Raw genomic sequence first — 26,817 nt, 5'->3', positions numbered from 1 at the left:
TATAAATTCTACCGTGGAAATGAATGACTCCAACGGTGTTCATTTTCAGGCAATGCTGCAGATTGAAAGGATGATAAAGAGATGATAGAGTAGAGGAAATAAGACACCCATTAATGTAGTTTTATTTACAGTAGTCATAGTCCTGGTACCAGATGCAGGATTGAATGTCAACATTTCTGTTGAAAAGCAAGAACCAGTTTCACTGAGCTTGCATGTTGCTGCAGAAATCTCTCTCATATCATCCCAGCGTGAATGAAAACAGAGGTGCTGCATAATGTGAATGTCTGGCTCAGCATCTCCTATGTAAATGTATAGTATATTTCAGATTTGTTTCCCCATTGTGTGAAGAGGGTATTTAAAAGGTGCTGGTGGGTCTCGTTTCTGCTGCGTCTGCTGCTCCTGTCGAGTGTGTGGGATGTAAAGGGTCATCTCAGAATGAGGCTTCGACACAGCTACACAGCCTTAAAGGTTACAGAGTGTTAGTTCATGTTACCATAGTAGTAGTTTTCACTGAATTTGATTAATCAGGACAGACATTTTACATTCACATGTAAAGAAGCTCTCCTTCTGTCTGTTTTGTCTCAATCTGTCACTGTCCCCGTCTTTCTCTCACTTAGTCCTTTCTTTCTTCCTCTCTCTCCATCTGTCTCTCCGTCTTTTGCATTTTTTTTCTCTACCAAGGTTTCTCACTTCTGTAGATCAAACAGAGAGGATTAGAGTGTGAATTGGGAGCAGGAATAATGATGAATATATTAATCATGCAAAATCAGAGAGCGTGTGTCATGTGTATGGTCACCGTGGAGATGGGATTTATCAGAGCTTAAGCCTGCTCCGCTCGCATAATCTGTTATGCAACTTCTTAATCCTTTGGAAAAAAAAAAAAGGGATGTTAAAGGATGAGCAGACGATTACCCGCAGGTCTGTCTGTGTGTCTTTTACTCTTTGTTTCTGTGAACCTCTTGTCAAAATACTTACAAAAATTGCGGGGTGTGTGATGTGCCTGTCCTGCTCCGTCAGGTGGGGGACATCGTTATTGTGAGGGAGGACGAGACTTTCCCCTGTGACCTCATCCTGCTCTCCTCGAGCCGTCATGATGGGACCTGCTATGTCACCACCACCAGCCTGGATGGAGAGTCTAGTCACAAGGTGCCAGGACTAGTGCCTGATTTTTAACTATAATAATGGTTTTTTTCACTTAACCTTAAAGTTACCATATTTAAATCCCTAAAAAGAAACACCTAAAGGTTAACATGGGTCTTTCAAATGTCTGGGAAATTAAACAGCTATATTAAGGCCTTCTAAAATGCTAAAATGTCCAGCATTTTTTTCATCAAATAATGCATTCCTACTCTTGAAATAACATTAGTATAATGGCATTACCAGCATTGTTACACAGTGTTTTATATACTTACATATAGTGGGAAAACCTTTTTTATGTCAGTGACAACAAAAGAAAACAACAGCACTGTCGCCAGGCATTATGTGTTATTGGGAAGTTAGTCTTTCTTCTTCTTCTTCGTACTTATATAATGCTATACAATAGTTTCACTAAGCACATTTGGATTTTACACTATATCTTACCTGTTTACGGTTTGGAAATTTTCAGTTCCCTCCAATATGTTCATTTAGAAACTGACAGTTTTGTGGTTTTGGCTCCAGATTTTAAACTGATCTGGATTGATAAATGTTTAGTAATTTAATCTTTTAGATTGACAGATAATTAATCAGCAATATTCACCCCAACCAAGGAGGTTAGGTTTTCACCCGTGTCTGTTTGAGTATTTATTCTTCAGCAGTATTATGCAAAAAGTGCCAAACTGATTTGCATGGGCCAGGGAAGAACACATTAAATTTTGGTAAAGATCTGGTTAGGGGCAGATCCAATTTTTTTTATAATTTTCCTTAACATTGCAAGATTTTTGTCAATTTTTCAGGAAATAGTTTATGGATCTAAAAAAATCAGAAATATTTATGGTGTTGACATCTATGACTTTGTACAGTTTGGTGCAGATCCAGCTAATTATCTGGATCTGACAGACAATACAGGCTCTAATGAGCGCCCTTCTAGTCTGAAGATGTCACCTTAGTATTTTTCACTTTTCTGACATAATGGCAAAATATAAATTGATTAATGAAGATAATAATTGGCAGAGTAATGAAAAGAATAATTAGTTGCAGCCTTACAATTTTCAATCAAAACATGCACTCAGACTCACAGAAGATGTCACACACCACGTTTCACATTTTCACCTCTCTGATGTTCATCGGTGTCGCTCACATGACCATATGCATGGCTGAGCATACACACACACGCACGCACACACACATATCCCACAGTGTAGCGAAGAGTACTCCACCCACCCTCCTCATACATGCCCCCGGGGCGACCTCCCGCTGTGTTCACCTTCCCAGCATGCTCTCCTCTGCTGACCCGGGGAGGGCTTTATTAGCAGCTCACCTCCCTGGCTGTCCTGGTCATTTAGAAAACCTGCAGGAAGCCAGGCTGAGGAGTCAAATGAACCCTGCTCTCATTAGCGGCAATGGGTGACATTTTCCTCTGTTGTCTTCTTCTTCTTCCCCCTTCCTCCACCTTTCTATCTCAGACCTATTATGCTGTACCAGATACCATGGCCTTTAGAACAGAGCAGGAGGTGGATTCGCTACATGCCACTATTGAATGTGAACAACCGCAGCCTGACCTCTACAAGTGAGTCTGACACACACTCCCTGATGCATCTTATACACAGATCTGCCACCTCTTAGAAATGAATCTTCCTTTATTGATATGTCTTGATTTGATTTCGCTGTGACCTTTCACAGATTTGTGGGACGGATCAATATTTACAAGGACAAAGAAGAGCCTGTGGCTAGGTGAGTGTACTTTTTAATATACTTTTCCTTTAGTTTTGAATTTTTTCTCTGATTAAATAAATGTTTTTAATGGTGTTTTTGAAATAAATACAGCCAGGGCTTCTGTTTTATTCTTGCAGACCACTTGGGGCTGAGAACTTGCTCCTTAGAGGAGCCACACTGAAGAACACACAACATATTTATGGTAGTAAATTGCAGATTCACACTGCTTAACAGTTAAAGGAAAGGCTGATGTCATTATTGTCTTGGTAACTCAGTGTTTTCTCTCCTCTCAGCTGTTGCAGTCTACACTGGCATGGAGACCAAGATGGCGCTCAATTACCAGTCTAAATCTCAAAAGCGCTCCGCTGTAGAAAAGTATGTTTAATGTCTAAACTCCTCTCACTGCATAATTTAGAGTTGTTCTTTGTGGATTGGTTCAGGTTCCCGATCCATGACCCCAACCCTTGTCTCTCTGCAGGTCGATGAATGCCTTTCTCATAGTGTATCTGTGCATCTTAATCAGTAAAGCGGTGATCAACACTGTTCTGAAATACGCTTGGCAGTGGTCTCCTGACAGAGATGAGCCCTGGTACAACCACAGAACTGAGAACGAGCGCCAGCGGCACGTGGTCCGTTCATCAACCTCTACTTTGAAAACGCACCATTGCCGCCTAATCTCAAATCTCATTTTCTTAAAACTGCATCGCTGTTGTCTTTCTTCCTCCCAACCGCAGGTGATCCGAGCATTCACAGACTTCCTCGCTTTCATGGTCTTGTTTAATTACATCATCCCAGTGTCTATGTACGTGACGGTGGAGATGCAGAAATTCCTCGGCTCCTATTTCATCACCTGGGATGAGGAGATGTTTGATGAAGAGCTGGGAGAGGGCGCTCAGGTCAACACCTCCGATCTGAATGAAGAGCTGGGACAGGTAAATCAGCACACACACACACACACACACACACACACACACACAAACAAACATTTGCATACAATATCTGAATGTAAACTTTCAGCAGCCATGCCCTTACTCTACCCTTCCTCCCTCCCAGGTGGAGTATGTGTTTACTGATAAGACAGGCACTCTGACTGAGAACAACATGGAGTTTATTGAATGTTGTGTCGATGGGAACGTCTACATCCCGCATGCCATCTGCAACGGGCAAATCCTCAGCGCTGCTTCCAGTATAGACATGATTGATTCCTCACCTGGAGGATACAGGAGAGTAAGTCTGTATGTGTGTGTTTGTGTGTGTGTTTGTGTGTGTGTGTGTGTGTGTGTGTGTGTTTGTAAAGTAAAAAGGCTTCTAAATCCAGCCTGAATTGAAAATTGGCTGTACTAACTTGGCTACCGAATAGAGACACTTGCAGATTAACATGTCACATTTCAGGCAGGAGGGCCATTACAATAATTTCCACTGACATCTTAATATAAACAAATGTCTATTTTGCATTTCCCTTGCTGAAGTAAACGACCTCTACAGTATATCCAGTTCATGAAAACTTCATCATTTTCTTTGTAACCTCCATGTCTTACATGGGGAAAAAAGTCCTCTGTTACACAGAAAAGTGATGAGCTTTGTGTTTTTGGCAGCGGCAACAGCGATTTGTTTAGATTTAATAGAAGAAAAGTTGTGTAGTCAGCACAAGCAGCAGTCGCCACCACAGATGACCAGAGAGAAAGAGAAGTGCACTCCCTGCCAAAACTTAAATGGGTAGAAAACTTAAGCAAAGATTTGCATAGATATGCTGTGTTGTTGCTATGTTTTCAAGGAAATATAAATTAAAAAAATACCACAGCAGTGACTAAATAGCACCAAACTCGCATCCAAAATTACTGCTTGAAAAGGGAAAAAACGTATCAGGAAGTATTTTACTTCAGTGATGAACCTTTGGGATGAACTTAACTGTTGCCTGAATAAAATAGAGATTAAGTATTAAGTATGTTTCTGTATTTGTCTGCGTCTGCCTCGTAGGAACACGAGGATCTGTTTTTCCGGGCATTGTGTCTGTGTCACACGGTGCAGGTGAAGGAGGAGGAGACGGTGGATGGCATCAAGAGAGGCATCCACCAGGGCAGGCCCACTTCCTTCTACATCTCCTCCTCGCCGGATGAGGTGGCTTTGGTGGAGGGAATGAAAAGGTAAACACTCTAACACTCACTTTCAGCTGTGTTGCATTCTAGCACATCGATCCTTCAAATGCAAAATGTTCAGACTTTTTTTTGTCAATTTGAGAGTGTTTACATTCACATCAGATGAACTGTGAGAGAACTGTAACCTTTTACATTCATACTGCCCCATTTTTAGGAGACCAGGTAAATTCGTTTTTTTCACAACACATTAGGAAGAGTGATTTTAGGCAGTCAAGAACAACTTTGCTGTTTAGCCATTAAAGATAATTGTTCATTTACAATGTCCTAAAATTAGGGGAGGATGTATAAAAAGGGATACTAGCCCTACACTTTTTAACAAATGTAGATGTCAACACCTCATTATAGCACTAAAGGGTCACCGTACAGACATTGTTTCATTTTAAATTCAGTGAGATGGAGGGAAGAAGATCCAACGCATTGAAAAATGTCCTTGAATTCAGCCCAGTACGTCTTCTGCTGTGTTCTGCTGTCATTAGCTTTGTGTCAATAACACAGTCCCTTCATTGATTTCAATGAGACAACTGCGTTGCCAACAAAGAAACGCAGGGTCGTTCAACAAAAAAAGTTGGTCCTGGCTCAGCTTCTGCTGCAATGCCGTCTGGTAATAGAAATTATTGGCCAATCAAACAAGAGCACCCCTGGTAAAATACTTTCTACCCTTAATGCCCGAGGTGGAGGAGGAGATGATTGCTGCAGTAAAACTTTGACAGAGTTGTATCGTCCTTCTTTAAACCGCTGTGCAGTGTTTTAGCTTCTGTTTAGCTTTAAAATTGTTGTTGGTCGTATTTCATCTTCTCACCAGTACCTGTAGCAGTGCTGGTGAAAACTTACTTTTTTAATTATTTTTCAACACAGTGCTATTTTCAGTCTGAACGTAGCTTTAGAAAGATGTGTGAGCGGTCACGTGGTCAATCACGAAACTCGAAAGCAATCTCACGTATTGCTTTCGCAGATGTGAAGCACTTAAGATGGCGTATGTGTAAGCTGTGCTCCTGTTACACTGAATGCGTCAGAACACCTGCAGCCTTTCCAAGTGTGATAGAAATGAGTACTACTGCTCAGTGTGTATGGATACCTTCTGTCAGACTGTAATGAATCATTCCTCCGTCACTCTCGTTGCCAGGCTGGGTTACACCTATCTGAGGCTGAAAGACAACTACATGGAGATCCTCAACAAAGATGACGAGATTGAAAGGTTGGTCTGCTAAGTGTCCGTTGTGGTTACACCACAGGAGATAAAGCAGGAGTGAGTCGGTTGATGGGAGCTGCGCTCGTACATCATCTGCCTGGAAGGAAGCAGCCATTCGGATTGTGTTTCGTGTTGGACAGAGGTTACACAAAACTACAACCGCAAAAGACTGGGCAGAGAGTTGTTTTTAGAAACTGCTCAATCAGATCAAAATGCTCCAGATGATCAGTAAGAATGAAAGGCAGCAAGATTCCATTAGAGGGTAGCTTTGTGGAAAGTGTCTAATGTTGTGATCCGTAGGAAGTGTTCATGTAACCGTCCTCTCTCTCCATCACTCTCTGCAGTGGTCTGTCAATAGTGAGCTATTTTAAGGAAACAGGGAGCGGGAGAGGGGAGGGAGTGTAACCAGTGATGTGAAGACTTGCAATAGAAAGGCAAAAAGGTTCTAGAGTATTCTCACACTTGCTGTTTTAAGCCTTTATAAGGAAACTGAATCTTTGGGCCCAGTACACAAACTACCACACCAGTCGAAAACCTACTTGATTGAACACTATCAAACTTTATTGTATTATTGTCATGTTATTGTAATATTGAAGGTGGCATTTGAAGCCAGACAAGCACCTTTTTTCAAAAGTCAGATAAAATCAATCAATACCTGACTGCGTTCTGTTTTTTATCGTACCCTCTTTTTTCACATCACCACATTGGGGTCTGCACAAGAACAGACTAGAGCTTGACCAGAAATTAGAATATGTACTTACTACAAATTAATCAAAAATCTCCTGTCGACATATTTCACTTCATTTGCAAGAGTGTTAACAAAAGTGAACCCCCCAGTGCTGTCTCTCCTTCAGGTTTCAGCTGCTCCACGTGCTGAACTTCGACTCCGTCAGGAGGAGAATGAGTGTCATAGTCAAGTCAAGCTCAGGTAAGAAGGACTTTGACACAGAAGTGAAACAGAAACCAAAGCTATGTTCATGCATTTTACGAAACTAGAACAGTCTTGCAGTTTGTTAAAAATGTTTTTTGGTGTATATGTTGTTTTGGGGCTCTCAGGAGAATACCTGCTCTTCTGTAAGGGCGCAGACTCGTCCATTTTTCCACGGGTGGTGTCTGGGAAGGTGGAGCAAGTGAAAGCCCGGGTGGAGCAGAACGCTGTCGTAAGTGTAAAGAGATTAAGCAGTGTAAATATATAATGTGTTTGATATTACATCACATCAGTCCAGTTTTAGTATAAATATCATTGACTGGTAATTTAAGGGCAGTAATGTATCCTTACAAGCTTCTGCCTCATGAAATATGAAAAGAATTTCAGAAATATAAGTTTCAGTGACTCATGATAACTTCAATGCTCCTGCAAAGACAAAAATTCAGCAAAACATTGAACACTTTAGAAGCTCAAACTTAAAAGCTCAATTTAAAGTTAATTTAGATTTTTTTTAAGTCAGAGTAAAAGGCATCCATCGGCATCTTAAAGAAAAATTAATATTTAAAAAAGTCACTGTATGCTACCTGCCCAGGACCAAATAGCAGACAAAGTTAGTGACTAGCTGGTGAGCGTGGTGAAGCATTTAGTAGTTAAAGAGTCAGATGTTTCCCTCAGGAGTTTTGAACATCAAAGCAGAGCTTACAGGAGATTAAATAATGGACTTACATTGGGTGAATACAGCAATAAATGAATACTAATGCTGCTCTGTGGCAACTGGATGTGTAAAAAAAACACAATTATCTTTGACAAACTTAGTTAGGGTCACGTGACATGGTTGCATATGAAATCACAGATCCAGTGTCTCTTCATCTCTCACTGTGACACCAGGAGGGGCTGCGCACTCTCTGCGTCGCCTATCGACGGCTGTCAGAGTCAGAATATGAGGCGGCATGTCATCACCTGACCGAAGCCAAGATGGCCCTGCAGGACAGGGAGCAGAGGCTGGCACAGGCCTATGACATCATCGAGAGGGACTTTGTGCTTTTGGGTGCTACAGCAGTGGAGGACAGGTTGGTCACTGTGGAGGGGTGGGGGGATGGGGATGGGGTTGGGGGGGTGTGGAAGGAAAAGATTTAAAAGCAGTGAGACAGAAGGGAAGATTAATGAGTCATGAAGTCGTCCTCAAAGTGTTATCATGACTCATGAGGCCAAAAAAGATTCAGCCTGAGCTCAGAGAGGTGACTTACTACTAAAACTAATACAGTTTGGTTCCTTTCTTCACTATGCTGTGATACCAAATGTGTTTGTCCTCTGACAAAGTAGACCTCAGTATTGACCCTAACTGACCGACAGTTTGACTGCCTAATAGATAAAGTGGTGATGAGCAGGGACAGGGGTGGTCGTGCATTGATAAGTTGTCACCAGTTGGTAATTGATTGAAGTTCTGATGGATGCTCTAACCTACCCGACTGCAGGCTGAAACTCTCATTGACTTATTGATGTGCAGGCTCCAGGAGAAAGCTGCAGATACCATTGAGTCACTGCACAAGGCTGGGATGAAAGTTTGGGTCCTGACGGGAGACAAGATGGAGACGGCGGCGGCTACCTGCTACGCCAGTAAGCTGTTCCGTCGAAGTACGCAGATCCTGGAGCTGACCAAGAAACGCACAGAGGAGCAGAGTCTGCATGATGTTCTGTTCGAACTAAACAGGACCGTTCTCAGACAACGCTCTATTTCTGGGTATGAGACACTGCATGTGTATATCTAACACATCAATCAACAGTGTATGTACACTTTACTTTTGTTCAAATCAGAATTTCACGACCACACACATTGACAATTGGTTGTGTGTACATAAGTCCTCCTTTTGATTGGTCTGTGATCATTTCTTCCAGGTTGTCGGTAGACTGTCTCGACTTTGGCCTGATCATCGACGGGGCCACTCTGTCTGCCGTATTAAAGCCTAATCAGGAGAGTGCAGGCCACGGCAACTACAGAGAGATCTTTCTGGAGATCTGTCGCAACTGTAGTGCTGTGCTCTGCTGTCGCATGGCACCACTGCAGAAAGCACAGGTGACAGAACTGCACTTCCTTTTTTTACCAATATACTCCAGGCACCTTCCTAAGTGATAAATGGTTGTAGTGATTGAAATGGGGTTTTTGTTTCTGCAGATTGTGAAACTAATTAAAGCTTCCAAGGAGCACCCCATAACCCTCGCCATCGGTGATGGAGCCAACGATGTCAGCATGATCTTGGAAGCACATGTGGGCATTGGTGAGCTGATTTCACTCCTCTAATTAGTGGCTAATTTGGCAAATCATCCATTAAAATATGAAAGACATTGTTTCTGTTAGAGCCTGAGTTGATTTTCAAAGCTTTTTCTGACATTGTTATTGGAGTATAAAAGAAATCTGATGAAACTGTATGAGCCAATATTTGCTTCTTCTTCTTTTTACCCGGACACATAATGTAAACAAACATTTTTGCAAAGCATCCCTCTAATTTGATCATCTTTACTCAGGATATTTGCAGGATATTTTTTGATACATTTTATTATCAAAGATCATTGAAATGGTGAATATAAGAGTTATTTAATTGTGAAGTTTTCTGCTTAAAATGTTTAAGCAGAAATTGAAATGAAATAATTATAAATCATATATAAGCTATAAAAAAAACAATATATTAAACTTGATTTTAAAAATGGTCAAATATACCTGCAAATTAAGCCAATAAAACATAGTAATAACTCATTGATGGCTTTGTTACATTCCTGATCAGATTAAATTTAACAGCCTCTTATGTTTCCCCAGGCATCATGGGTAAAGAAGGCCGACAGGCAGCGAGGAACAGTGACTACGCCATCCCCAAGTTTAAACATCTTAAAAAGATGCTACTTGTTCATGGCCACTACTACTACATCCGAATTGCTGAGCTTGTTCAGTACTTCTTCTACAAGGTACTAGACAAATGCTTTGTGTACTCCAGTGGCTCACACATTTTAATCACTTTATCGTAATTCCCAGTGAAACACTGAGTTACAAAGAACCAGATTTTTCAGCTACTCTGACAGATTACTGGATTCATGAATCCCTGGTGCAACATTCTCTCCTGGATTCATGGCCACGATGATCAGTGTGGGCGGCTTCCACAGAAAGCAGTGCCCTGCCAACTGATTCATTTTTTCCTTTTGGCAGGCCAGCTCTTTGCGGCCCACTCAGTGAGCTTATAGCGCAATCTCTGCTTAAACAGAAATGTGTAGATAGTAGCATTTTTAGATTCTTCAAATCTCTTCACATGTACTTGTCACAAGCTTATCACTTTCTCTACTTGTTGTTTTTCCAACTCTTAAATCTTTCCAGAATGTATGCTTCATCTTTCCTCAGTTCCTGTATCAGTTCTTCTGTGGTTTTTCCCAACAGGTAAGTTGTTTATACTGTGCTGGGGTTACAGTATGCAGGCACACAGTGTAGTATGTAAATTGATTACGTATCCTCACAGTATCATATATTAAATTAGCTTCACATTGTCAAAACTGTTTTTTATGTTTACTTTTAAAGCTGCATTTTTATGTCAACAATGATGATGTTTAATGTGAAAGGTGTTGTTCATAGACATCACAGATGTTCATCACCTCATTCTGTAGTTCCCCTAAACTCTACCGAGCATTATAACATCTTTTACGTCATTATTTTGGTTTTCTGGCTAACAAATTCTGCTTCATCAGTCTTGTTTTTAAGAGCATCTACCAGCTGTTTACAGTGAAAAGGATCTGAAAAAACACACTTCACGTCCCTGCAGAGCACCAAATAGCTGACAGTCCAATATAGTATTAAAAAGATAAATAAATAATTAATTGAAGAAGAATTAATATTGGACAATATTGGAGTTGTATTTTGCCAGAAACACAATATGTCAGATGTTGTGTTTTTCTGCTCGTTGTCCCAAGTGGCCAAGAAAACAACTCATTCGGCTTTGAATTTTAAGACTGCCTTTTAGTTCCAGATGTGTAATGCTGTATATGTTGTCCCTTGGCAGCCTCTGTACGACACCGCCTATTTGACGTTGTACAACATCAGCTTCACCTCACTCCCAATCCTCCTCTACAGCCTGGTTGAAAAGCACGTCACCATGGAGACACTCAAGCGGGATCCCTCCTTGTACAGGTGTGGTCTGAAGAAAATCTGACGTCCCAAAAATGTTGTGCTGGTTAAAATATCATTTGACTGTTCCAACAAAAGGTTTGTTGCCTTTACTCAAATGCTCCTTTTTTCTGGCCCTTTCTCGCAGGGACATCGCAAAGAACTCCCTCCTCCGCTGGCCGGTCTTCCTGTACTGGACGTGCCTGGGAGTGTTTGACGCTGTTATCTTCTTCTTTGGTGCCTACTTCCTGTTTGACAACACCACCTTCACCAGCAACGGCCAGGTGAGCCTCTTTGGTGAAGCGAATACAAATAAAATAAAACAAGTGTTGTGGGGTGTTTGAGGTGTCCCTTTGGGAAATTAAAGGAGGATAATGGATATAAAGAAAGTACTGTCTTTACAAACACTCATCCATCTCCATTGGATTTTCATGAAAGAGGAGTTAAGTGTTAAGTGACTTGGCGGTCGTATTTTTGTTATCTGTAACAGTAAGGTTTCTGTCCTGGGGCTCCCTTATAGATCAGCAACATTGGATCTCCATTCATATCGACAACGCAATAGCATCTTTCTCTGTATTGTTAATTTGTATCATGTCGACTGTTTTTAATTGCCTTTGGTCCTGTTTTTTAAGTTGAAACATCCTGAAATTCATTTTACCCTTTGTCCTGATTCTTTTCTCTTTTCTTCCCCCTCCTTCTCTCTGCTTCCTCTCTCTTTATTTTGCTCCTCCTCCTCTTCTTCTTCTTCCTCAGCTTATGACCACCAACACACAGATGGTAAGCCTGTCTCCCTCCCTGTCAGCTCTCTCTGTCTTTCACGCTCTTTTAGTTCCTGTCGTACCGTTTAAGCTTTCAGTTTGACCGTTTCATCCGGTTTCATCCTTTCTCACTTCACATCATCCATGCACTTTCATTTGAATGTGTAGTTTTCTTGTGCTCCATTATTCCCCTAATCTCTGTAAAGCCCTGAATCCTGCACAGTACCTGATCTTAACAACTCCACTGACATAGTAGAAACCTTAGATGCCCCCCCCCCACATTATCCTTGTGTTTATTTGTTGTAGTAGATAGAGTATTGCTAGTATGTGCTATAGATTAAAATCCAACATCTGTTTGTTTTTTCTGTCTAATGTGTTTGTGCATCTGTGTGTGTGTGTGTGTGCACGCGGGCGCGCGCGCGTACATGCGTGCGTGAGTGCGTGCGTGAGTGTGTGCGTGTGCGTTTGTCCATGTGTTTGTGATAGCAGTTTATGAGGTTGGTTGGTTTTTAATTTGACTGCTCCAGCATTCATGGAGTGGCTGAATTGTTTTCATCCTGTGTGCTTTCTGCTCTTTTGACAAACAGACAAACAAAAAAACAGGTGTAAAACAGCAGTTCTCAAAAATTCTGCCATTCAAAAAGGAAAGGCATAATGAATGAAGGAATTCTAGCACAGTTACTGGTACCAACAACCAGCTGTGGCTACATAAACTCCCCAGTTTCTTTGTCTTGATCTTTTTCTTCCTCCACCCTCCTTCATTCTCTCCCCCCAACTCTCATTCCATCTGTTCACTGTTGATGTCTGCTTAAACCTTCCTAGGATTTCAGCAGGTAGAAAAAATGTGGATGCTGAGAGGTGAACTGAAAATATTCTCGGCTTATTGGCCCACAAACCTTAAAAGACAGTCGCAGAGAATACTCTTTTCCTAACAGATTACCTCTCACCACAGCAGATATGACGTGAAGGTGTCTGTCTGCACTGTAAAACCGTAGGATGTTCACTAATCCATGAGCAGGGTTATGTGACTTGATTTAGCCACTTACCCTCTTCTTCCTCTCTCCCCCTCGCAGATGTTTGGGAACTGGACATTCGGGACTCTCGTCTTCACTGTGCTGGTGTTCACCGTTACGCTCAAGGTGTGTGAGCATGAGTCTTTGGATATTACATGGGGGCTCACTCATGTCGATTGTATTGCATAATAATCCCTCCATTTGAAAGAGTTCATTACCAATGCACGTGTGCATGACTGTATGCGAGGACAAGCTCGGGGCGCTCATGTTAACTATTATGTTACATAAATAATCGACTGCACTGGCTGCTCAGTGTGCACAACAGTAAAGCCTAAAGGCAAAGTCAATGGCTTTATTGACTGGTTGGATGTTTACTATGTATATATTCTTCTTTGTTTCAGCTTGCCTTGGACACACACCACTGGACCTGGATCAATCACTTTGTCATCTGGGGATCACTTCTTTTCTACGTTATTTTCTCTCTTCTCTGGGGAGGCATCATTTGGTATAACGTCCTTTGTTTTCACTATTATCTGTAACCTTTACTTTAATTAGTACATTTCTAGAAAACCAATCCATTTCTGTCTTTCGTATTGCTGCCCAGGCCCTTCCTGAACTACCAGAGGATGTACTACGTGTTCATGCAGATGCTGTCTAGTGGTCCGGCCTGGCTCAGCATCATCCTACTTATCACAGTCAGCTTGTTGCCAGATGTCATCAAGAAGGTCCTCTGCAGGGCCATGTGTCCCACAGCCACCGAACGTGCACAGGTAGATCTCGGCACCAACTCCACAGTGAAACTGAAGCTTTGAATAGTCTTGTTCCAAAGTTTTGTTTTATAATTTTCCCTATAGTTTCTGCCTATATTTTTAACTAAATGCTTTGCTGAAGCCATTAACCAATGACTAATTAATGCTTTCCCATTTTTAAAAGATAAACTATTTGTTGTTTTTTTTGCATTTCGGTTCACAAACTGAAATTCTTAAATCCTGGCTCATACTATATAATATTTTGATAGTGATAAACCATATGAATAAGCCTCAAATCTGTTCCACTCTATTAATCATCCAGGAAGACCATTAAGACCCCTAAAAGCTTTGAGCATCAGCTTGATTTAGTTTGACCTCCTATTCCCTGTGGCTTCACCTCACCTTCCTGTGAAGCAAGCTTCACCATGAATGGAAAAATGAATGAAGGGTCTGACAGATTTCTTCTTCCTGTGCTCTTTCTTTCTTCTCTTTTCTCCCTTGTCACTGCACCCTAATGGACCACCCTAATCAAAATTCACACTATCCTCCATTGTTTCTCCCTTTTTCCTTTCAATCACCCTTTAATGCCTTATCCTCACCGCTGCCATCCTCCTTTTTCTCCTTCCTTCCTCCCTTCTCATCACTCTCCCGTTTTTCTTCTCCTCTCTTGTTTCTTTCCCCACTGCTCCTGTGTGGTTGTGACTCTGCCCTCCGCACTCACTCGCACTTTCGTGGTAACTGCAGTCCACTCGCCCGTGCCTTACTGTGGAGCCGTCCACCATCTTCATGCTTTCTCAGTCCTCCAGCAGAATGAGTTTCTGATTGGCCCAGAGAGACGAGAGAGGAGCAGGAAGAGGAGGTGACTCTTTTAAGCCCTCATCTCTGTATGCATGGTGGCATGTTGCAGTGTAAACCACTTATCACTGTTTTGACACCTCGCCTAATGTGAAACTAACTACTAGGGTGCTATTGATGATGCCACAATGTCTGGTGTGTGAACCAGGTTACATTCATAGTATTCTATTCCTGCCATTTATGAAATCACCCTTTCATTGTATATTTCCTGTGTTTGGTGTTTGGTGTCCCTTTTCATATTTACTGTTATGTAACCATGTGTTCATGTCTTCATGTTGTCACCTTGTCTTTTGTTTTTGTTTTCCTTTTGGAAGATGTTATGTTATGGATGGTAGGATGATGTCCTGCTAGGATTTCCTAGGACTCATTGGCAAGAATAGCTTAGGCTCATTGAATAGTCTAATAATTATTCATATCATGAAAATAATGAATGGATCTGGAAAAAATAAATATCATTAGATGTCAATAGATTAACAGTTTAAGTAACTTTTAAATTGCAAAACTTTCTCTGGTTCAGTTTTTTTTTTACATTCATTTACACTTAATTTCAAATTAAGTTAGTTGCAGCCCTTTTGCAGTTCTTTGTAATTATTAAACCATTTCAGACTAATTGTTAACTATCTAACCCATATCTGATTTACAGAAAAGCTTTACAATCCCAAATCAAGGATCAGCAACCTAGTGTTGCTAAAGATCCATGCTAAAGGTCCATGGTGCTGTTCACACCTGTTTCTTAAATGTGTCATCAGGTCACAATTAAACAGTGCTAAATACACATGTTCCTCAGTGAAGACAGACTGGGATCTAATAGGAAGTCACATTCAGTGACTAGGTGAAAAGATGTTTAGTATAGTGAACATAGAGTAACTGTGTCCTCACTGCACTTTATTTGTTTAAGCCAAACAACCAGGACAGTGTTTTGAAGTTCATAACCTAAGTGAGGTACCAAAAAGCCGCAGCAGGTGATTGTTGTGGATTGCTTTTCAATCAGTTTAACAGGGTTGACAGTTTTCCCACACACAACAAAGGAAGAGAAAAGTAGTCACTCCAAACACATTTTGAGCTTCATTCTGATGTTAGGTGAGGACTCGAGTCAGATCTAACAGATTCTAAGCACAAGCTGGATGTTAATAAATACAAGACGTGAGGTCTGAGGAGATTCCATTATCACTTCCTTTCCTTTGACGTCACCCACAGAAGGTAAGGACAGCGGGGGCCCTGGAGGGCTGTGTGGCTCCTGGTCCTGCTGGTGGAGGGGGAGGCAGTGAGCAGGACCCGCTCCACCCTGATAGGACCTGTGAGGGAGTCAGTGGAGAAAAAGCTGCTAGGACCTATGACTCCATGATGTCACACAGCCACAGCACCCCGTTCATCAAACCCTAGAGTCCCCCCCCCCCCCCTAGGTGGGCTATGATCACCGTGGTAACAGCACACAGAGGGCACTGACAGTGGGGAGTCGGGTTCTTAATGCTGCTACCAGGACGCTGCCTGCTGCTGTGCATTGTGTGGGGCATGCTGTCATGCTATGGCTTGGGCTTGAGGAGGGGAGGGTTGGCTGGGCCTTCATAAGTGTGTCTGCATGACAAGTTTCCTTCCGTCAAACCTACTTTCAGGAATCACAATATCCAATTAACTCTGCAGTGCTGGTTTCAAAGCGTGCTGTCCTTCTCACCGCATGTCAGCTGGGAATTAACTTGATCTGGGTAGCAGTCAAATTAGAAATTTTATCCTCTCTTTATTAGACCCAGGCTTCTTTAAATCCATTGCCACTTGTCACGTGGGCTCCAACAAGTTGTAAACTTGTGACTGGTTTTGGTCCTGGACTGTAGCTTACGACAGATGTCAAAGTAAAGTTGAGGGTCTAACAGTGAAGGTTCTGGATCAAAGGAGGTTTAATTATGTAATATGAAATGTCAGGTTTTAGAGACTTATACCGATTTAATTAGTTACCAAGCTCATATTTTATTAGGCAGTGCCACTAGTAGACTGACTAATCCAATGCTGAAAAATATTTACCCAGGTTGCCCAGGCACCTCAGCAAACCAAATACTCTGCATCTGAGAAGTGTCATTTTGTACCAGAGACACTGATGACATCTGGTGTTGGAGGGTGAAATTGCAAGTGTGAATTTCGTCTTCATTTCTTCAGCATGCTAAATCTAACATGACTATTAATCACGATGGGAATTTTCAGAGGGTTTCATATAATGATCAATTTTGTATAGTATCCACACTTACTGAATTTTTTGTTCAGTTTGTTCAGTAAATCTGATCCAGGGGTCCACGGTATGAGGTCATTAATATTTCAAACTAAACATCTGGATATCTAAAACCTTTACCTTCTGATTATAACCCTGCTCTGTTCTGCTGATCTTATACATCAAGCCGTCTCACACGTTTTCTCATCGTTTTTTTTTTTTTTTGCTTGTTTCTGTTGTTTTGATTTTGTCTTCTCTGTGTTGAATTGTCTGGTGACGGTGCGTCCTCCCTCCCTCTCTCTGCAGGATCACGAGAGGCTTTCGCGAGGTGGCGTGGCCGAGTTGACTCCACTGTCGTCTCGTCGATCCTACAAAGGCACGAGCACGGACTCCTCTCACCACCACCTTGGCGCTGCCGAGACGCTGTCGCTCCGCAGGTCTGATTCCCTGCCCCAGAAACTACTGGCCCACTTGGCAGAAGGGGGAGGGGCAGACTTGTGCGCCCTCAGCCCCTACACGCTCCGTCTCTCAGGGGCGGGATTCGCCTACTACGCTCCAGGGCCGGAGACCTCCGTGTGAACACAAATGCAACACTCTGAAACTATGTGTATGTGATTTCTTTGTCGGTTAAAAACACACAGCATGTAGTACATCCCAAGATATGCGACCAAGATCTGCACCTCAAGGATCAAGGATTTATAGAACAAAATACAAACACGTTCACATTTGTCTAAAGCATGGGCACTCCATGCTGAGTTTACCATGTGCATTTTCTGGAATACACCTGAGTGGACAACCCTTTAGATATTATTGCTCTGACTCCTCATCCTCATACGTTGGTAACATCTTTTTGTTACAGTGTCGTCCCTGTCTTAGTCTCATCAAAGTTCCTGCTCAAACTCTTACTTGAAAAAATCTAAGAACAAAAAGGGGAACCACGTGAAGGTGCATTATTCCTTGCACTATGGAACTGTCAAGTTTCAATATGTCAACAGTCGGGCATTTTTGTATTCCTCGTCCTCATTTTCAGTCTCACATTCTTGCCTGTTCCTCCACTTTTGTGTCCTTTTTTTTTGTTTGTTTTTTTGCTTCTTTTGTAAATGTTTGTTGAAAACATTTATGTACAGTATGTGGTCTGGCCAAGTAAGGGGCAGTCATCAAGCTCAGCCCTTTAGGTGTGCGTGAGTGTGCATGTGTGTGAGTGTATGCATGAATTTGCCTGTTATTGTATGTTTTTATGTGACACACCTTTGCCTTACAGGTAACCACACAGCAGCAGGCTAGGAGCCAAAGGAGAAATGTGTTAAAAAAAAAAAAAAAGAAAGAAAGAAAGAAAAAAAAAAAAGCAGAAGTGGTGTTTTACTAAGCCTTACACACACACAAACACACACCCATCAGCTGGAGGAGAGAAAAGGGGAAAATCTGAAGAGGGATGTGCAGTATTCTACCACCCTGCCTTAATTCATAGAAACCCATTTTCAGTGGATTATATTTCTAGCTCAATTTAAACAAGTTTGTGAGAGTACAAGGAGGTTCAGCGGGCATATATGTCTGGTACAGTGTGCCTATTATTCCTCTTTCAGCTTTCTTTTTACCATCATGATACTGTCACGCTTTGTTTCCCTTCTTATCCGCCAGTGTTTCATGTTGGATCTCTCTGCTGCACACTGATCTGTTCTTCTCTCAGTTGTTCCTTATCCGCCTTCATCCCCAGACATCATTCATCACAAACTATATCATGACACCTTTTCTTTCCCATGAACAATGGGCACACTGTACCCACTCCCGCCTCCATGTGGCCATGTAGGGTAACAGCAGCAGTCTTTATTTATGATGTCCTGAATGACATGCTATTCCTCACTGTTGCATTGTGCTTGTACGTTTGCTGCCATGCTCTGTGTTATGCAAAAGTAAATGTAAGAATGCTAATGTCATGTAGTCACATTATAAGGGGTTTTCCCTGTGTTGCATTAATCCATGAGTTTTTCTGTATTGTCCTAAAATTATTGATGGCAGTCACTGTTTATGTATGGATGTAACTTTTGATATGTGTATTGTAGTGAGACGGGGTGTTATATATAGTCTGTTGTAAGTAGGAGGGAGACTTGAATCGGCGATGTCACAATCAAATCAGTGAGAATGTTGAACTGATTTGTCCATCATGTCCTCCAGCTGAAGATTGTAGCTCATTATGGATGAACCTCTTTTCTGCATTTCTAACATCTGAAGTCCTCTTTGTCCAAAGCATATCTGTTGCGTTGCATAGCGAATGACTGACTCGGGAAGTCTTGAATGTCAGATTCTCAAGCATTTTTGTATGTTTATACAGTTTATTTTCGTACACATCACCATCTGCCAACATGTATAGATTTAAAAACAGCTGTTCAGTGTTTTTTACTGGGGCACAGATGGTTTACCAGTTTGTTTGGAGGTCTGAATTTGTCTCACTCAAATCCCACAAAACCTCCACCAAGTGTTTTGGACCTGTTCGGGCTCAACATCCAGACAATGGTCGTTTTAAATGAAGGGCCTTTGTGCTTGTTATACAGCGTTCCACCTCGCTGTACTTTAATGATGTGATGGGGAATTCTTTGTAGTCATTCTTCAAACTTCTTCAAACAAACTTTTTTTTTTTTTTAGGTGAGTCCTCCACAACTCAGTTTTTCACTACTTTTTGTTTTTGTGTTGGCCATTGTGAGAATTTCTTTTGCTACTTTTGTATCCCAGAGAGAAGACTATATTTTAACTCAGTTACAATGTGTGTTTAAGTTTGTAACCAAAATAAGAGCAACATATACATTATATGATTCATTAGAGATTTATCAATAGGTCTACACACTGCACTTTGTTCTACAAGAGATCAGTTTTCCCCTAAAAACAAGGTCTATTGTCTGTCGACTGGGGTTTGTAAGTGTTCACTCTTCCTCACAAGTTATTTTTCTAAGAAGATTGTAGTGGGTGAGAAAAGAAAGTGACCAAATAACTTGACATGGAATGAACTGTCTGTAGGTGTCAGCCTCTGTCTGAAAATGGGTTTATCACACCAGCCTTTTACTGCTGATTAGAATGTCAAACTGCTTTTCTAAGTCCATCAGCACAACAGCAGGTGCTCATCCTGTCACTCCTGAGCTTGGCAAAGGTCTGAAATGTCGACTTCTGTGCTCTGGGCAGCACGCTTCATATCATACTTTCAGTACAGCACTGTTTGTATTACTAAACAGGTTTTGAGAAACTACCTTTATTTTGGTGGGAGGGTGGGGGGAATAAAGATTTTAAAAGTTCACTTGTTGACTTTTTGCCAGCCTGTCTGTAGCAAATGAGGGCAAAGCACTGTATTGTCATTCTGCTTGTAATAAAGAAAGAGTGAAAACACTTGTCCTCTTTTCATTGTGTATTATTAATGTCACAACAGCAGCTTCACCCTGTCATTTATGTATTTGTTCTGCCATTATCAATGGCTGACCATTTACCCTATCCTGTCATTTCAGACCCTGTCATGCCCCGCCCCTTTTAGTAGTAGACCTCAGTCTGTGTCCGCATCCCAATTAACACACCTGATCTTCATTCCCCTTAATCAAGCCATTCGGTATCTGCACCTGCCCTCAAACACTAGTCACACACACACACATTTAGCATTGCACTGACTCACAGTGGAAATTTATTTATTTATTTTATTTTATTTTTTTTTTTATTATTATTTTTTTATTTTTTTAAGTATCAGAGTGTCAGAATTGTCACACCAAAATGAGTGTTTCAAATTTTAAACTTTACGTCCAATTTAAAATCTGGATGAGACTTGTTTGGGCGTACACTACCCAGCTACTGCAGATTATGGGAGTGGTGGGCTAACTTATTTCCCCCGGTGGCTCAAAGTAATTTCAGCTATATAACTTCAATCAAGCATTTGGCTTGTTTAGAATATTGACATTTGCAAGCAAGTCTATACTTCCATGTTTTTCTGCTGGATTAGTTCATCATTTTCACTCAACAGGGGTTCAACTAAAAAGAGTAATGCAATTCATGCATCCCACATTTCATTTGTCACTTGTTACATTTAATCAATGTTTTAATTAAATACAAAACCGCTGACACTTTTGATACAATTTGAGGATTCTCCAATTTGTGGCTTTAGGACAGATAATACTGATTTACTGTCCTTGGGCACAGGAATACTATATGTGACATTTAAGCCTTTTAGTCATAATTGCTTTCAAATTAATGAACTGTATGTTTATGAAAGGTGGGTAATTATTTATTAGTAACTTGAACTTCATGCACAGCTGCTGTTGGACTTATACTTGAAATTCATCTTCACTTACCGCTGCAGCTCGTTAGCTGTAAACGTTCCTTCACTCGCAGCTAAAGTTTATGGATTTTGTAGTCACTTGCATCTGATGTTTTTCTGGATTTCATGTCTGCCGGTTTTCCCTTTCCTGTGTGTCCATGAGAGTAAGCAGCTAAACTCGTCAGAACACTGGATCTCTTTGCCAGAGTCATATGAATAACAGCACAAGAAAAGTAAACTGGTTGAGACGTTCATTTGTTGCTGAATCAGTGGTGACGTGAAGACACTGAAAGTAGTAACACTTTTGTCAACATCTGTGAACAGATACAGAGCAGAAAACTGTAAAACCTCCTCACACAGCGAGTGGCACTGAAGCTACAAGTACAATTTGACCTTTTTTGAAAACCTGAATGTTACGACCCCAATAGTGTTCGGGTGTCGCTGCTCTCTCCCCCTCTTCCAGGTATCGCTCCTCCCCCAGTAGAGGAGGTGAGCTGCACGCAGCTGTTCCCACTCACCAATTAGTGGGAGGTATAAGAGTGGAGCGAGGGGGCCCAGCCAGTGCACTAGTGTGTGGCAGCATGAGAGCTGTGAGGTGTACGCCGTGCTGTGAAGGCGGGTGCTTTTGATTCCTTGTTTACCTGATTTCTTTTGTTGTTTGACTTTTAGTATTATGTTGTGAAAACCTGGTTGTTTAGTTCATTTGAAACCAGCACTTTGAGTTACATTGTGCTGTGATTTTAATTTGTGTTTAATAATAGAAGTCCTTGGTCCTTTGCCTCCTAATCTTTCTTTCCTCCTGGGACACTTTTTATATTTGTTTCTTCCCCTCATCCCCTGGTTCCACATCAGGGAACATAATACTGAATCTTGTTGACAGTGAAAATTCAATCACAAAGCAAAGTCCACTTAGGGGTTCTGGCAGATCCTGATCCAGTGCTGCCTTCCATCTTAAATAGTGGTCAAAAGGAAACAAGTTACACAATGAACTCTAACAGGTAGTTTTATTTGTCTGACCAAACATGAAAAACAAAAACACTTCACTAGTGAACGTCAATATTGTTAGATACAAATACATTTTAAGAGATAAATGGTGGTTAGATGTTAAAGCTCCACAGTTTCGGGATTTTTGTCTGCTATATGTGTGAGTGGCTGGATGGCAATGACTGTTTCCTCATTGTTGTATCTTACAGTAAGTGGCCCATGGTCCAAGAAGTGCTCAAGATCTTGAGGGTCTGTAATAGGTTATTGCAATTTTGCTGTGCAGTATATGTGGAGTGTGTGGTCCTGCAGCTTCAGGGCTCTCACATTTTGGATGAAATCAATTATTATTGTTCCCCTGTATTTTGGCTTATATGAATGTGCAAACATTAACAGTCTGCAATTAGTGCACCTGTGTTTTGTTCTTTGTTTCAGAGTTGTTGTGGCTTTCTGCAATTTGAGTAATTATATTTTTCTTCAAGTTCAATTGCAGTTACTTTTCTTTGAATTGTAGAGTTTTGTTGTTGGGGAACATTTGAAATGAAAGATTTGCTAGTTGTTAAACATTACAACAACAAAACAGTCAGTCATTTATTTTTCTTCCTAGTGGTGATGTGTGTAAAAGTGTACAATTTGCATGGTTCAACTTGTGTTGTCTGTTCCTCCCATACATGTAGTGTGATTGTGGTCGGTTTCATATGACATTTTCTAAAGGGTCTCAGACATTTGCAGTTTCTGTGTCATTGCAGTTTCTACATAATGAGTTGCTGATTATGGCAAATAATGTCAATATGATATAGGGAAACTGAATGGTGTTACAAATTGTTAGTGTTTCACAGTAACAAAGAAAAAAATATTTTTTATGGATCCAAATGCAGTTCAGCACACTTATCATTTCAGGAGCTCTTGGTTGAAAAGTAACGTCTAACTTCAACAGTGGAGGCCATATGAAAAGAGGATATCAAATTCTCCAGTACATCCTGAATCTATAAATCAGTTAAGTTTAAGTTATTTATCCTTAACAGTGCAAATTGATAAATAATTATGAAGATGTTAAACTCAATATTTAAAAGGATGTTAAAGAATTAATAGAATCATTTAGTACTTACTTAGTAACTTGGTGATGTGAGAGAGTTTCACAGAATTTCTCATGCGTGTCAGGTAAAAAAAAAAATACAGGTTCTGAGTTATTTTGATTGATGACAATATGCAAAAAACCTGACACGTGGTCCATGAATATTGTTCTAGTACCTTGAAATGATGCACAACATTCATTGTGGGGTCATATTTATAGGGATTAAATGAGTTAATTAATGACAGGTGTGGGTATTTGAACAAAAATAATTATAATGCGATACATGCTTGGCAATCAAGTGTTCCCTTTGATCCAGGAAATTGGTGGGTGGAGTTGGGACCTTGTCAAAGATGCCACACACCTGAGTAGGTGGCTATAAATCAGACCTGCAACATGTATTTACTTCATTTTCCGTAGCCTGAAGACTCTTTAAAGTATCATTAGTGGGAGAAAATTGGATGGTGAGAAGAAGAGTATTCTATAGTTTTTGGGGCAGACTTGAATTGTATTAGCTAACGTTAGCGCTTGTTCCAGCGGACCTCGGCCAAAACAGTTAATGTTAATGGCTTACTTTAACCAGTCCGTCCTGACGTGAAAATACACCTGTACAGGGGAGCAGACTTTCCTGCGGTTCGGGAGTTACAGGTGAACTTATTGTCATGTGTTGGCATCTGGTCCTGTCAGGCTGTAAAGTCGTGTTCACAAATAGTTATATTATTATAATAATCGTTTTAAAGCAACCTTTTGTATATCTGCATGTGGAAAAACTGCTTGTGTCGAAGAGATTAGGACGTAGGGTCCTCTCCGGAAGTGGGGGCAAGCTGGCCGTGTCCCCCCGCAGCTAGCTTGACTGGGCGCAGGGTAGCTAGTTTTTTTTCCGGAATGTAGGCACATTTGTCACACAACGTGGCAACCAAAGAAAAGTGACTTAGAGTTTGAACTATCAGCTTCAAAGTGGCAGGAGTACCACCCAACTGCCTAATGTTAAATGACGGCATAAAATGGGAGAGTAAAACTGGAAACAGACGATTTTTAAAAACGCTGCACATGCCACATTTCCCACACCAAAGAAAGTATAATTCTTCCGTAGGTTTTCACGTTGTATACTGAAAACTGCCAGCTTAGGGGGCCTAATTGCCTAATTTCATTGTCCTACTTGTATGTTGACGTTTGAGTTCGTGTGTCCCATTGAATGAAGAAGCTGTTACTTTGAACATGTCACAATTTGCATTTGTGCTTTGAATTGTATTTGTGTTGTGACTTTTGCATTTGTGTTTTGGCTTTTGTATTGTGTTGACCCTTCTGGGCCACCTTAAGTTTTTGTGCACGTGTGTTCAATTCCACGATTCCTGTGGAATCCTGCATGCGCACTGTTTCATACATTTGAATGTATTGGTGCGTACGCATCTTTCCAGCTTTGTTTTATTCTACAGAAGGTTTTGTACACGAGGCCCAAGGAGAGGGAGAGCTTTTCATGTGCCATGCTTGCTTGCGCCCCTCTAATCTAAGTTAGCTAGCGAAGAAGTCATAAAAATAAAATTATTTCTCATGGTCCATCTTGTTGTACAACCCTGTGTCAAATGATTTGATAATTGCACTTTGTATCGTGTATATATTGTGCAGTATAACACATTCCAGACTATTACCACCTGTGCGAGATGAGTTGTACACGACTATACACACAAAACACATGATTGTACAAGACTAATGAAGATAACTGTCAACTGATTATAGCCTACATGGAGAAAATACCAAGTATTAGATGATTACAATAAACTCAATGGTTAAGAAATGACACCAGTTATCGCTTTCCAGGTTGAGTGGCTATGAAATGTCTAATTATTTGATCATTGATATGATTTGGTTTATTTATGTGTTAAATCAAACACACTTTTGAATGTGTTTAACTGCGTGAACTACAGTTTGCATTCTTCATCCCTTTTTTCCATATTTCATACTTTAACTGCTTCTTCATGCAAACTCACACCAGCAACACAGATTAGCTTAAGCTTGTACAAAAGCAGCAATCCTATTGCAGTGGGATAGTTTCTAGTTTTTAAAATTCTTCCCCTCACAGCTGCCCCAGTTGTATGGAAGTGCAATACTAACATACTTGACTTTCACAACTATATGTAATGTCTTCCTGTTCCATCTATATTTTCTCTGTTATGATTTGTTGGTATGTGTCTCTGTGTGACTAATAATTGTCTATAGGGATATACTGGCTGAGCACTAGTGAATGATATTTACTTACATCAGTTCAGTTTAAACCTCATAAACAGTGGTAAGTATTATCAAATGAACACAAACCTTTTATTCAACATTTTAATAGACCAACATTGCAGTCTGGTGGAAATCCAACAGGAAAATCCCTATTATAAAGGAGCGCAATGATTTTTGTCATAACCATGTGTCGTCACATGGTGGCAATGCAGCATAATCAATGGTGCATGACCAGTAGTAATGTGTATGCTTCTGTGGCTGAGACTTTCACGATGCAGCTGTTATGCCTCTTCTCCACACTGGATGTCACTATTGCATTGGCTGTTTTGTGTTTTAACTGCAACGCTGACCTTCACTGCCCCTCCCCCTCTCTGTCTGCCAGGTCTGCACAGGTTTGCACCATCATGTGTGCTGAAGCTGAAGTGTGCGTGTGCATATGTGAATGACGCTGCCTCCTGCTCCACCTCCTCCCACCTCCATTGCCGGCATCCTTGTGTTCTGCACCCCTCTGCGGAGGACTCGTCACTGCAGCTGAGCTGTCACAGCCCTAGCAGCTTCAGCATCATTCCCTCATCCGTCTCTGCAGCATCCTCTCCATCCTCGAAACCATCCATTTCTCACAAGCATCACAACACTGCCAAGCTGCACACACCCCCTTTCTCTCGAATCTCCTTCCTCCAGCGTCTGTGTGTCAAACAAGACTACAGGCAGGCAGTTGCATCCTGGGCTAGTTTACCCTGCTGCATCCCCCTCTTCCCTTCTGCTCGGCTGGGCTTCTCACCGCGACAGTCCCCCTCTCCCATCCTCTTCACTATCATCTGCTCTCCGAAGCATCGTTCAGGGAAAAGCAGGCAAGCTGTCTCTTCTTCCTGTGAAAGTGTCTTTTGGCTGGGCAGCTGGTCTTCCGCTGTCCCTCTGGAGGATGATCCTGTGGATGAAGACAGAGGAGATGGCCCTGGGGGAGTTGCTGGAGAGACTGAGGACCGTCTCCCAAAACATAGGTGGGTGACAAAAGCACATCCAACACAAACTACAATTGTGTTCTTGATTCCACAGAATTATACAGGTTTGTCATGGATTGGATGGATATAGGTGAAGTACTTCTAAATACAAGATTTTCATGTCAATAAGATTTGTTTCTGCAGGAAACCACATTAGGTTTAATGTGCTGCTGTTCATGCTATTTCTGCCTCTAGCTAGGCAGGTGTTTGGCCAGCAGGCTGTGTTTTTATGAGAGGACTTGCTTGTGCTTGCAGTGGGGCATGTGATATTAACCCATATTATTTGATCCCATAACACGGTGTTGTGAAACAGGTATTGAAATTACTACATATTATTATTTACAGTTAGGTTGTCCATTTATCATTGTAATTTAACATTTTATGTTAAATTGCATCTGACGTGTAATCTATAC

General features: G+C 41.2%; 2 protein-coding genes across 7 annotated transcripts in view; both read left to right on the top strand.

The window, feature by feature from the left end:
- LOC130177663 (phospholipid-transporting ATPase IH-like) overlaps positions 1-20,211 on the top strand; it is a 35,193-nt gene extending 14,982 nt beyond the window's left edge. The window contains exons 6-31 of one of the 6 annotated variants that reach the window (XM_056389567.1): positions 1,018-1,146; positions 2,604-2,707; positions 2,821-2,871; positions 2,991-3,055; positions 3,147-3,228; positions 3,332-3,482; positions 3,588-3,785; positions 3,907-4,080; positions 4,831-4,997; positions 6,133-6,204; positions 7,053-7,126; positions 7,255-7,358; positions 8,015-8,196; positions 8,634-8,867; positions 9,023-9,200; positions 9,300-9,402; positions 9,939-10,084; positions 10,488-10,547; positions 11,164-11,291; positions 11,416-11,551; positions 12,021-12,044; positions 13,099-13,164; positions 13,440-13,543; positions 13,643-13,808; positions 14,532-14,646; positions 17,146-17,283. In XM_056389567.1, coding sequence (XP_056245542.1) covers positions 1,018-1,146; positions 2,604-2,707; positions 2,821-2,871; positions 2,991-3,055; positions 3,147-3,228; positions 3,332-3,482; positions 3,588-3,785; positions 3,907-4,080; positions 4,831-4,997; positions 6,133-6,204; positions 7,053-7,126; positions 7,255-7,358; positions 8,015-8,196; positions 8,634-8,867; positions 9,023-9,200; positions 9,300-9,402; positions 9,939-10,084; positions 10,488-10,547; positions 11,164-11,291; positions 11,416-11,551; positions 12,021-12,044; positions 13,099-13,164; positions 13,440-13,543; positions 13,643-13,808; positions 14,532-14,609 — 2,976 coding nt within the window. In that variant the 3' untranslated portion in view covers positions 14,610-14,646; positions 17,146-17,283. Of the gene's footprint in view, positions 1-1,017; positions 1,147-2,603; positions 2,708-2,820; positions 2,872-2,990; positions 3,056-3,146; positions 3,229-3,331; positions 3,483-3,587; positions 3,786-3,906; positions 4,081-4,830; positions 4,998-6,132; positions 6,205-7,052; positions 7,127-7,254; positions 7,359-8,014; positions 8,197-8,633; positions 8,868-9,022; positions 9,201-9,299; positions 9,403-9,938; positions 10,085-10,487; positions 10,548-11,163; positions 11,292-11,415; positions 11,552-12,020; positions 12,045-13,098; positions 13,165-13,439; positions 13,544-13,642; positions 13,809-14,531; positions 14,647-15,839; positions 16,046-17,145 lie in introns of those variants that run through there. The other 5 variants (XM_056389566.1, XM_056389570.1, XM_056389564.1 and 2 more) reach the window with 5 other exon arrangements.
- Positions 20,212-25,782: 5,571 nt separating this feature from the next.
- mcf2lb (mcf.2 cell line derived transforming sequence-like b) overlaps positions 25,783-26,817 on the top strand; it is a 60,364-nt gene continuing 59,329 nt past the window's right edge. The window contains exon 1 of the mRNA XM_056389251.1: positions 25,783-26,404. Within this exon, the coding sequence (XP_056245226.1) occupies positions 26,326-26,404 (79 nt within the window). The 5' untranslated portion in view covers positions 25,783-26,325. The remainder of the gene's footprint in view (positions 26,405-26,817) is intronic.

Source organism: Seriola aureovittata, chromosome 11 (genome assembly GCF_021018895.1).
Source record: "Seriola aureovittata isolate HTS-2021-v1 ecotype China chromosome 11, ASM2101889v1, whole genome shotgun sequence".
Taxonomy (NCBI): domain Eukaryota; kingdom Metazoa; phylum Chordata; class Actinopteri; order Carangiformes; family Carangidae; genus Seriola; species Seriola aureovittata.
The sequence above is the reverse complement of the archived record's forward strand: the minus strand, read 5'-3'. Positions and strand labels throughout refer to the sequence as shown.